This window comes from Gouania willdenowi, chromosome 6 (genome assembly GCF_900634775.1).
Source record: "Gouania willdenowi chromosome 6, fGouWil2.1, whole genome shotgun sequence".
Classification (NCBI taxonomy): domain Eukaryota; kingdom Metazoa; phylum Chordata; class Actinopteri; order Blenniiformes; family Gobiesocidae; genus Gouania; species Gouania willdenowi.
Window position 1 is genome coordinate 51845937 of NC_041049.1, and position 12434 is coordinate 51858370.

The following is a 12434-nucleotide window of genomic DNA, read 5'->3' on the forward strand; positions in this document are numbered from 1 at the left end:
TTAATGTACTAACATTACATGGCCAATTAAAGGCGAAAGCCCCGATTTAATTTAATAATTTAATTTAATTAATTTAATTAATATTTAGTTTTTAGCCACTTATCATGATTATATTGAGAGAAACTCTGCTGATGATCAGTTCTGTCTCTGTGTGGAGATGGAAATCTAGAATCTCTCAATGAAAACAAACAAACAGAATGTGAAACAAATACCTTTTATTTTCATGCAGATACTGAGATGTTTCATTAGCTTAATGATCTTTGCATTTTGTATATTTTAGTGGTTGACGTTTTCTCTTTGGTTGGTAGGTGAGTTCATCAGAAGTGTCTGCATCACTCTAGGATGTACAGAACAAACTCTCTATCCAAACTCTCTAGATAGGATCAGATAAGCTCCAGCCTCTAAAACCTATTGGGAAATTTCATATTAATTCACTTTAAATGAACGTCTTGTGCTTGAAAGTAATATACACTTGAAAGTACAATTCCAACACATTTACACAACAGCTTTTCTTGTCCATCAAAAATGTGTGTTTTTTTTATACATAAAGTATCTATATGTTATATAATCCATATGCCCCTAGGCACTGTTTGTCCTTTTTTCTTGTTTTACTAACACGTATTTATGGAATCATACGCAGAGTTCTGAACCAAGGGCCTAAGGTGTGTACGTGTGCAGTGCATATTCACGTGTGTATACTCTTTGAGAGTCCTATTTGAAGTGCATACAGTATGTACAGAGATTGCAGTGTATTGGTGTAGTGAGAACTTTCCCCCCCCCCGATCCTGTAACAATAATTGGGAGTAAAACTGAGAGTCTGGTACGGTGAGGGTGAATGATTCTGGAGCTGACTTTACCTTTTCGACTGTCTTTTCTATCGCTAATCCCTAAGCGGGTGTAACACAAGTGTGTCCAGTAATTTAGAACAGGATATTCTCAGGTTGTAAAATAATTTTGCTTGTCAAAGCAAGGCACTATTTTAAATGAGACCAAAAAAACAGGATTTTAGAATAAAGTGGGTTAAAGTCAACCAAAAAGCAGCGAACTGAGATCTGATCAGGGATCAATTAAGTCAGTTTTCAAAGGTTACAAACATTACATTTCATATTTTTGACTCACTCCAAATCAAATGTAATTAAAGCAGTAAAAATAAAAGACATAATAGTAATAATTCACAGGGAATAGCTCATCAGCTGTTGTATTTGGTTGGTGAGCGTGTTTGGTGTCACCAGTTATTTGTTGCTCTGTTGCTCCACCACTATCTCCTCCTCATTCATTTTTAACTTATCACTTTTCAATAAATGAGGTAGTTACAGTATGTTACAGTTACTGATCCATTTGTTTGACATTGCATTGCAGAATAAGGACAACAAAAAGCTTCCCAGTGTGCAATGTTAGTAAAGAACGGTGGAAAATCTAAATCACTATTGTTTTCTCTGTGTCCTGCAGCTCTAGGCAGAAGCCCAGTAACCAGCACCTTAACCAGTGTGCAGGCGTGTCTGAATCGAGCTGGGAAAGGTAACACTCTAAGGAGCAGGGTCGGGGTCAATGGAAAAAGCTCAGACAGCAGGCCTCGGCTGCCATCGAAACCACAAGGTACAGAATAACAAGCTATGACTAATAACACCAGCAGCATGAATATAATGACAGTAATAAGTGACCTTTCTGCCACTATGTGCTTTGCCTTCATATGCAGTGTTTATTTAAAGCTGCTAAAGACAGATTTTGTCAGATAAAGAGATATTTTAAACCTCATAGATCAACAAGAGCAGTCAGAGAGAGGCCAAGTTCAGAGGTGTTATATCTACATTTTTTTTGACATTGTCTAATCAATTTCAGTTAAATCCATTAAGAAGTTTTTGAAAAATCCTGCAAAAAGGTGAAACCAGTTTTTATTTTCTTTATAGGGACAGTACATATCAATGAACATTAAAAAAAAATGTAAATATGTCAGATTATAGCCAAATGCTAATTTCCATCTGTTGTCCTTAGACAGCCTGATGTAATAAAATGTCACACTTCACAATAAAACAAGGCGAGACACAAAACAATATACAAAAGGATTACATACAGGACAAGGAACATGGGGATCATAAAATACAGTAACTTTTCATTTAAATGGAACACTGGGATACACTGTAGGGCAAAGAAAAGGACAAGGGAAAGAAAAGCAGTTCACTTCCACATACTGAGAGTTGGTCAGTTAAAGGAGTGCATGCAATAAATTTACATTATTGAGTTTCATTATCTTTTGAAAAATAAAATAAGTTATTTAAAGTGCACTGTGCATTGTAAACAGCTCTGATTTTTGGGGGCAAACACAAGAATTCACAGTACGAATGCAGTGAAAACACTTCTATGTATCCATCTATGGGACTCCACATCCCACAATGCAATGCACAAAACTTTTCAAACAATGTCAATAAATCATGTGTTCCCAATGGAAATGAAAACAAACTTTCAAGCAGCAATTTTAACCTTTATTTAAGCAAATGATTGTCTTTTATTGATCTATGAGGCCTACACTAAGTCTTTATCTGATTAAAAATATCGTCTCCAGCAGCTTTAAGTACCAGAGGTGAGATCTGACTGTATGAAAGTTAACATGTTTGAAAACAGCTGAAGCAGGTTATATAATTTGTCCTGAGATCAGTCAATCTGGACTTGGTCCTCTTTTATTTGAGCTGAGTAAATCATTGCACACGGATAACAGAAAACAGAGCTCAATTCTTCCTGCTGCTGTAAATCAATCTGAACTTGTTGATTCGTGAACCAAGCTGAAAGAAGATGCTTGTACTTGTTAAAAACAACTCTTTGGCTTCTCTGTGTGTGTCAGTAATAGTGGGCTGCATTGCCCCCACACCCCACCCCCGAATAGAGGTTGATTGTGGTCTGTCAGTCCAGGGAAAAAATGCTCAGAGCCTCTCCATGTTCCCTGCAGTGCCTCCAAAGCCTCTGCATCTTCAGAGCCCAGTGAAAGAGCTCCAATCCCCGCCCATCCGCTCTCAGAAACAACCACTAAGAACCAGCATGGAGGCCGGTGGTGTTGGGAAAATAACAGGACATGTGAGCCGAATCAGAGAGAAGCACTCCAAAGTCTCAGACCTGATCAGTCGCTTTGAGGAGAACAGGTTTGGGCTTCGTTCATCTGGTTGTGTGTGTTGGGTCCATGGGTCAGTGGGTGTTTTCTTGGGATTTTTTTGTCTCCCAGATTTAACATAAAAAAAAATACAAAATTGGTTCAAGAAATATTTTAAGACATAAGATATTTATAATATAATATATAAGACATTTTAGGTCATTAAAATAAAAAAGATAATTAAAAGTAAGGACAGTCAGTGAGAGAAAACCTCTGCCAAGCACCAAAAGGCTTGGAAGAAATGTCCATCCCCATTAATAATGAAACAGTAGCTCCAAATGTATAAACTCTACCTTTTTTAAGAAAAATCACAATGAATTGCGCGATCCACATCCGATCCTGATGAAACCCAGTGGAATAAACGAGGAACCAACCCAACATAAGCAAGTCAATTACGAATCGAGAGATGAGTTTTTGAAATGTCGCCAATGATGAGAGATATGGATTGTTTTGTTTATGAAACTGACCCAGAATCAGTGTATTGATCCAGATCTCCTCCAAAATGTCATGGAATCTTCCATGGCATGAGATCTTTCTGTGGTTAAAGTTTTCTAGAATTATTTGAATTGCTTTTGCTATAATCCTGATAACAGACAAATTAATAAATAAACAATGGTGAAAATTGGACTTTCTAGGTGGAGGTAAATATTGCAGAACAATAGTAGATTTTATGCAATTCCACCTTCTTGCATTAAAGCCGCCTCAGTGACTCTGTTGTAACCCCAGTGACGTAGATTCCTCACATTTCGTAGGCTGATCAATGTAAGGGTGAAAAACAGAAGTCTGTTGATTAAAGACTGGATGCTCAGCTCACTGTTACACCTCAGACAGACAGAGAGCTGCTAGAGATTAGCCCAGGTCCGACGAATCAAGCGTTAGCGAGGAGGGATGAAAGGGGATTTGTACAGACGAGGGAGAACACGGGTTCTCATTCAGCTGTGGAACCAGGCTCAGGGTTACAAGGTGAAGCCCAGGAGAACAAGGTAGGAGCGTTTTCTGCTACATCGGCCTCAGATTGTGACGTGTCGATATCTGTCCATCACGTTTACAGGCTGATTCAAGAGCTCTGACGTATTCTGTGAATTGTACCATGTTTGTCTGTTTTAATGTTTGTTTAGGTTTGAGTCTGAGAAATAACGTAAAAGCAGCAGAACATACATACAAACAAATCATCATTTTAAAGACAAACCAACTCTTTAACTCCTTTTTTTATGTTGCGTATTATTTAGAAGAAAGAATATGAGGAAAGATCTAACCAGCAGCAGTGAGACCTCCACACCCTTTATGTTCTCAACTTCTGGTCCGTGTCCCAGAATTGAAGAAGCCTCCACAACTTTTTAATCACTCTCACTTGGGTGAAATAAGGTTAATTAGGTGTTTCCTTTGCACTCAGACACTGTTGTGTAGAGCTTATCCCTCCGCTGACCATAGTGGGACAGAAAGAAGAGAGTCCCAAAGCCTGTGAGAACAGAATTAGCCTACTAATATACTAATCTGGTTCACATGCTGCTTGGTTGCCTTAAAAGTACCCACACTGACACAAATCAGGGAAAGCTGCTCTGAATTCTTGTCCAGTTGGAGTTGAGCCTGTTTTAAAACTAAAACCTCTCACTGAGTGCTTCTAAACACAAGTTTAAAATTCTATTTATCACCGGTTCACTTTGCTATCGTTAGGCTTCCTGTGTGTGAGGTGCTAAACATCATGTTTCATATCTAGATCATCAGAGTCTGATCAACACCCACTGCATTTCACTGTGCGAGGGTTTCATCAGCTCATAGTTGTTCCTCGATTTATACAAACTTCCTGTTTCCACTGAGCAATAGCAGTTAGGGCATGACAACATGTTTCACATTACATTCTTGTTACTGCTTTTGTACATCAGCGATGATCAGATGAAAGATGCCACATTTCTAAGTCAGTGGTTCCCAAACTTTTCACAGTCATGTACCCCTTCAGACATTTAACCTGAACCCATGTACCCCCTACTCCTGCACACTTAAAAACATAATCATGTAATGTCATATACAGCCCTACAGTGAATTTGACCTATCCTGTTGAGGAATAATAATAATAATAATAATAATAATAATAATAATAATAATAATAGTATTTGGATTTCCTGAAGAAAATGCAGGTAAGGATGCAGGTGCTGGCCCGCGTTGCACTGCATTAGCTTATCGTTGGCATTAGCATTATCTAGCATAAGCTTAGTAATAGCAATAACCTAGCAATAACATTTACCTAGCATTAACATTAGCATAGCAATAGCATTAGCCTAGCATTAAAATTGACCAAGTATTAGCTTCAACATAGCATTCAACATTCAACAGTCTAGCAATAGCATTAACATTAACATAGCAATAGAATTAGCTTAGCATTAGCCTAACATTAACATTGACCTAGCATTAGCGATAACCTAGCATTAGCCTAGCAATAACATTAGCCTAACATTAACATTAACCTAGCATTAGCCTAGCAATAACAAAAACCTAGCATTAGCATTCACCTAGCATTAGCCTAGCATTAGCGTTAACTGCTCTATTTATTTTCTAGTTTCCAATGTTGTCATTGTTTTTAATTTTTATTAATTAATTTTACCAAACCTTCTTGGTTTGTATCTTTGGATGGTATGAGCATATAAAGTGATTATTGTTCCAGGCAACTTGTAACTCGGCAAAATTCCGATCTCCGACTTCAAAGCATTCGTTCTGGACGCTGAACGTCAAAAATGTTTATTAAAGAAATGACTGAGAAAGTATTTACAATAAGACAATAATGTTTGTGTGAATAAAGTATGATTAATCTGAATAGCTTTTTTTTACTAGCCCAACAAAGCAAGGCAACATTAGCATTAGCCCTTTTCAAATTAAAACTCCAAACCCATCTCTACAAATATTCTCTGTATTTCAATGTTTCATCTTATTTCATAATTTCTATTATTATTTGTATTATTGTGTTTTATATTGTATTGCACTGCAATAAATAAATAAAATGTATAATTATTATTAATAATAATAATAATAATAATAATAAAACAGGGCACGTTGCACAAAAATAAACACACAAAATAAAGCAAGTCATTAAAGAATAAAATTAATTTTTAAAAAAGCAATAAAGGAAAGAACATAATTACAGCCTACATTATTGTGTTCTACAATAGTGGTAAGTAAACTGTAAACAGACTGAATATTTTATATTGGTTCCTAATGTTGTTTTTTTGCATTAAAGAATCAAACCTACATGGAAAAGAGGGTGATTTGAACCTCAAAGGAATACATATATTATTTATTCTCTGTTTTCCCAGGTATATTTAAAAAAAAAAAAAATTGTATTCTCTAAGTTTTGTTTTCAGAAAGATAACTCGTAAAGACCACAGGCATTTATTTACTTTATTATTTTAATCTGTCAAAATGTGTTCTATGCCACTCTTTGTAGAGTTTGCAGAAAAATAAAGAATTCAAAAAGAAAAAGAAGTTTAACGCTGATGTGTAATTCTGCACAAGTGGCACAATTGTTGTGTGACATCAGACTGATTCTTAAAGAAGGCGGGTGACTTTTTTATTTCTGACTTCAGCGAGTAGGAGCTCCGACATTGGGTGGCGTTCCAGTCACTTTGTCAAGTCAGAGGTTGGAATCTCCCGTGTTCTGAGTGACCTGGAACTATATAAAGTGGCTAGCCTTGCTGCTTATTGTAGCATTAGGAGTGTGGGGTGGTCATGAGTGAGGAAACAGCTGCAGTGGCTGCTGGTACAGGATGTAGAGTCACTGGGGGGTGATTGTGGTCACATTCGGTTTCAACCACCACCTGTATAAATGGTTCGTCCACATCCATAGCGTATAAATCTAGTTCTCCATCTTTGTGGAAGTAGGACAGTAGACAGCAGAGTTGTGTCTCTACCTCCTCTTTTTATTACTGCTCCACCTCTTGTCTTCCTCATTATTGTAGCTTCAGCCATTGTCTGCTGAGCTCACACTTCCTCTGCATTACAGCAGCTTTAAGCAGCCTCCAAAGACACTTTCAGTTTATTTTTAACTCTCACACTCAGGCGTCCTAGCTCTCTGCTCACCACGCTGTGATAGCGTCCCATTGCAAGCAGCTGCTCAGCACCCTGCTGCAATCTATCTTAGTTTAGTGCATTTATTTCATGGTCATTTACACTTTGTGAGCTCTTGCCCAGCTGACCAGCTTCCTCCTTCTGCTTCTTCAGCAACACAGACAACAAGAGAGACGTCTCGCCGATCAAACACATCAGCAAGGCGTCGAACGGCAGCCCGGCTCACCATTCCTACCAGAAACGCAGCGAGTCCAGCAGGATCCAGGAGGAGCAGTCCACGGCGACACCGGCTAATGTGAAGGATGCAGGCAAGTCAGCGCCGAACGGGGTGCTAGTGCAGATGGAGCAGCAGGAAAAACAGGAGAAGAGCCATGAAAGTGTGAGGACAGAGACTGTGGAGTTAGTAAACGGAAGCATGGGGATGGCAGAGCTGTGTGAGGAACATTCACAACAACACACGGACAGGACTTCTACTGCTGCGGAAAACCACACTGAGACCCAGGATAGCGGGACTAAGGATGGAAGCACGCTCATGATGAAAGAAGACAGCACAGACCACAAGGTACGCTTTATATCGTGTTTCCATGACAACCAAATGCTGTCTATTACATTTATCATTTTCCACATTTATCGTCACCATTAGTTTTCCATCTAATGGTCTCTGTGCTGGGTCACTATGGTCACTATGGTCACTCAGCGTAGAGTTACAGCAGCATGTGTGTGTGCCTCCCACACGGGTTATTTTCTCCAAAGGTCAAACACATGTCGTTCCTCAGCCTCTCGTGGGAAGCTGTGATAGCGGTGGTTGTGTACATACTTAAAAATATCTACACAGCAAAGAAAACAACAGCACCACAAACCACAAACAGAAGCAGATATTATATAACACTCACTATATCAGTCAACCATGGATGATCTTTAACTGTTCATCCAGCTTTATTGTTAGATGTGTTGTTGGCCTGGGAGGAGTGACCAAAAGCTGAATTATGACTGTAATTAAAGTATAACTCGGGAGTATTTGTTACATTAAATTTTCACTGGTCTCTGTGTCACTATGCAGTGTTCACATCAGATAATCTGGTTTACTCCCACTTGAAAAATATGATTGTGAGGCTTATAATTTAGACATTCTGTGTGTCCATGTGTGTTGGTGGAGTGTACTCCCACATCAGGGTTAGGATTGGTTCCACCATCCTCCCTATCCTCTATAGATTCATGGTTTTATTAGTCTTTCTTTGTGATCCTTAATGACAAACCGTAATCATGTCGAGGAAAACTTCCACCGTCTCAAACATAAAGATATTTGAAGATTGTGCACTTCCTACTGTGAAAAGTATTATTATATCAACGTGGAGCATTAGACGTTTTAAAATAAAAGCAAATAACTGTTTTCATTGGATTTTTTTCCTTATTTTTTAATTCCCACTTATATATTTATATGATCTTATATTAAAAGTAGGGGTGTCCAATATAGATATCGGATATCAGTTCGATATCTGCCAAAAAAAAAGAAAAAACTGCATCGTGCTGCATCTATAATGATAATAATAATAATAATAATATCTAATCACTTAGATTGAAGCAGTTCATTCCAGACTAGGGCTGCACAATTAATCAAATTTTAATCGTGATCACAATTTTGGTTGCCACGATGAAATTAACCTGCACTCTTTAATAATGTATTTATTCTATTAGCCTTTGGTAAATTTTTAATTCTTGGGTAAACTTTTTTTTCTCGTTTTTTAGTATAATTCTTATTTAAAGCTATTATAATTCTTATTAAAACTTCATTTTGCAGGATAAATAATTGTGATTATAATCAATATTGATCAAAATAATTGTGCTTATCATTTTGGCCATAATCGTGCAGCCCTATTCCAGAATCCATTCCTACACATCTAATAAATGGGTCAGTGTTTCTCATATCTACTGTTGCTGACTATTGTTCTATGGTTGAGTAATAAGCCTTTTCTAACATTCCACACTACAGAACAAGTAGTAAAAGTGTGTAAAACTTGCACAATTTGTGCTGATGTTGTCTCGAATCAATGTCGGTGTTGGTCAATACTGGAACGACTGGGAGTCCAGTGCAAAACCAATGTTAGCACATATAAACTACTGAGGAGGGACCGTGTCTGGTTGTGAACGTGGGAGAAAAAAAAACCAAAACTATTTAGCTTAAAGTAGCTTTATTTGAACATTTTCTTTATCTACAGTACATACCATAATACAGCTGTATGAGCCCCTGGCTTTTTATGTATGCAGTAGCTTTTTACTCTGTTTTTGTACACGTTATTTGTTGCTGACAATCAAAAGAAACCAAACAAATTGTGTTTACGTGGAGTTTGAAGCTTCACCTGTATTTGCTGTAAACTCTGCTACATACTCACCGTTAGTATCAGTATCATTTCCCTTGTTTGCATATTTTCATTTCCTTTTCTAATAACCCGATGGCTCACTATCATCCCTGTGTTTAACACACAGACACAAGCATAACATAAGGAATCGTGCACAGTATACTAAGCAGGACTGAAGGCTTATTTGAGGAACAACTGTTCTGTTCTGAGTAGCAAGAAACATAAATGTGATGTTGAGGATGTGGTTCCATAAATCAATTTCTCATTGCAGGAAACAAATGAACAAAAGCTGCATAAGATTGCCAGTGAGCTGCTGCACACAGAGAAGGCTTACGTAGCGCGCCTTCACCTTCTCGACCAGGTAAGGAACAAACGACTCTCTTCTCCTTTTACACAAATAAGATCCAAACCTCACTGTGAATGTGTCACTGTCACTCCTCAGGAGTTCTGCGCTAAGCTAATGGAGGAGGCTAATAAAGGAACGTTCCCTGTGGAAGTGGTGAAGAGCATCTTCTCCAACATCTCCTCCATCCACACGTTTCACAGCCAGTTTCTGCTGCCCGCCCTGGGAAAACGCATGGAAGAATGGTGCGCATCAATGCTTCATTTGTGATGACTGAGGTCACGTTGTGTAGTTATGGAGGTAATCTAAGCGTGCATATGTTTATAGATTCTTTTTTGTTTTTGAAGCATAAATCTTACAATGAATAGATAAAATAGTTGGACCATAATTGGACTTTAGTTAAATTGTTTAAAATGGTAACACCTAAATTAATTAAGTTCTTTGAAATGAAGTTAATAAGTCAAACAATAGATTTACTTTACATGCGCTTAACCATTTCATTCATTGTACACAAATGTTTTTCATTTACTTAAAAGTAAGGCGTCAACTTAAAGTTATGAGCGTTCACCGGTAAATACATACATAGCACTGCGCAAAGGATGCTGAAATACTCACCTTTGTGGGCGTGACTGTTTACATGTCAGTCATGGCAGAGAGCTTCCTGGAGGCGCGGCTTCTCCAGCTCAGCTCCAAGTTAAATTTGTCATCAAAGTGGGAACTCGTCATCAAATTGGAGCGAGGTGTTTGTGCTCACCCTGCAGTAAGAAAGGAGCAAATACCCTCAATGGTTAGCATTGAGGGAATCATGGAAAAAACACTTGGGCATGTGTTTGAAGCCCTATTTGCACTTTTATAATGTTTAAAGCACAGAAAAGTCAATTTAGCCTAACATGGCCCTTTTAAATACAAAATATTTAGAGTGCACATTGTATTATCTTCCTGCAGGTCTTCAACTCCACGCATCGGGGATATCCTACAGAAACTAACACCCTTCCTCAAAATGTACGCTGAGTATGTGAGAAATTTCGATAACGCCATGGAGGTGCTCAAACACTGGACTGACCGTTCCCTTCAATTCAAGGCCATTATTCAGGAAGCCCAGGTAAGTGGAAACTGCACACGATAGATGAAAGGATTTCATGGAAAAGGTTTGAGTGAAACATCTGACCTTTGTGGTGATTTTAGAGCCTGGAGGCGTGTGGTAATTTAACCCTTCAGCATCACATGCTGGAGCCGGTGCAGAGAGTCCCTCGGTATGAGATGCTGCTCAAAGACTACCTGAAGAAGCTTCCTCAGAACGACCCTGACCGACGTGATGCTGAGAGTGAGTGGAAGCCTGATGCACCAGCTGTGGGTTGGCTGTACATTTTGAAAATAAATCCTTTTCTCTGTTCCTTTCAGAATCGTTAGAAATCATCTCCACAGCTGCTACCCACTCCAACAGTGCCATCAGAAAATCTGTGAGTGTCTGTGAGGAGTCTGGTGATCTTCACGCGTGGTGACATGTTTCTGTAGGTTTTTGTCTGATGATGAATTCATTCTGAACGATACAGGAGAATTTAAAGAAGCTGATGGAGATTTACGAGATGCTGGGGGAGGAGGAGGACATAGTTCACGCCTCTAATGAGTTCATTAAGGAGGGCCACCTTCTGAAGCTGGCGGCCAGGAACACGTCAGCAATGGAGCGTTATCTCTTCCTGGTGAGAGCACACAAGCTTTAAAACTCCAGACCATTGAAACCAGTAAATCATTCCATGCCAGGCCCACCTCCTGTGTTAGGGCCCATCAGGGCCACATAAACAAATGATTACATTACAGAGATTACCTGATGATCTGATTATGTTCTGCATGTTTGTAATTAGCTGCAAGCAAAGTGTGTCCCACTTGTGCTGTTTGGGTTTCCTGCAGAGTTAGCTGTAGCAATAGCAGACTGCTGAAAGGCTCTAGCCCAGTGTTTCTCAAATGGTGGTACATGTACCCCTAGGTACAGGGGGTACTTGAGAGAGAGAGAGAGCGAGAGAGAGAGGAACATTAACAAATTAATGCATGAAAAAAATGGGTTTTATCATGTTATTTTTAGTTAGAATTGATAATCACACTGAATATCACCAGGAACACACAAAACAACAACAAAAACACACAAAGTAAGAGATGAATAATAAAAAAAAAACAGACAAACAACAAGAAAATGCACAAAATGACACAAAAAAACACACACACTTAAGTGAGAAAAATACTTAACATTACAAGCAACACACAAAACGACAACAAAGACACATTAAATGAAAGGAAAATACACAAGATCGCTACAAAATACACACAAATAACAGAGAAACATACAAAATGACATCAAAAGCACACAGGGTTCCCACGGAGCCTTAAAAGTCTTAACAAGCATTAAATTCATGAATCTAAAAATAAGCCATGAATTGTCATTAAAATGTCTCAAATCAATGTTTCAAAAGTCCTAAATTTTAACACACAAGTGTGATTTTTATGATTTTAATTAGACTCACATTTCAAAATAAATGGTAAAGAT

The 12434-nt window shown here is 38.3% G+C and overlaps 1 protein-coding gene across 7 annotated transcripts in view; it reads left to right on the forward strand.

The window, feature by feature from the left end:
• The window catches only part of fgd4a (FYVE, RhoGEF and PH domain containing 4a), a 66525-nt gene that overhangs the window by 44384 nt on the left and 9707 nt on the right, over positions 1-12434 (forward strand). For all 7 annotated transcript variants that reach the window (XM_028450137.1, XM_028450140.1, XM_028450138.1 and 4 more), the window contains 9 exons: positions 1450-1596; positions 2942-3131; positions 7349-7757; positions 9824-9913; positions 9995-10140; positions 10841-10997; positions 11081-11219; positions 11297-11355; positions 11449-11595. In XM_028450137.1, coding sequence (XP_028305938.1) covers positions 1450-1596; positions 2942-3131; positions 7349-7757; positions 9824-9913; positions 9995-10140; positions 10841-10997; positions 11081-11219; positions 11297-11355; positions 11449-11595 — 1484 coding nt within the window. The remainder of the gene's footprint in view (positions 1-1449; positions 1597-2941; positions 3132-7348; positions 7758-9823; positions 9914-9994; positions 10141-10840; positions 10998-11080; positions 11220-11296; positions 11356-11448; positions 11596-12434) is intronic.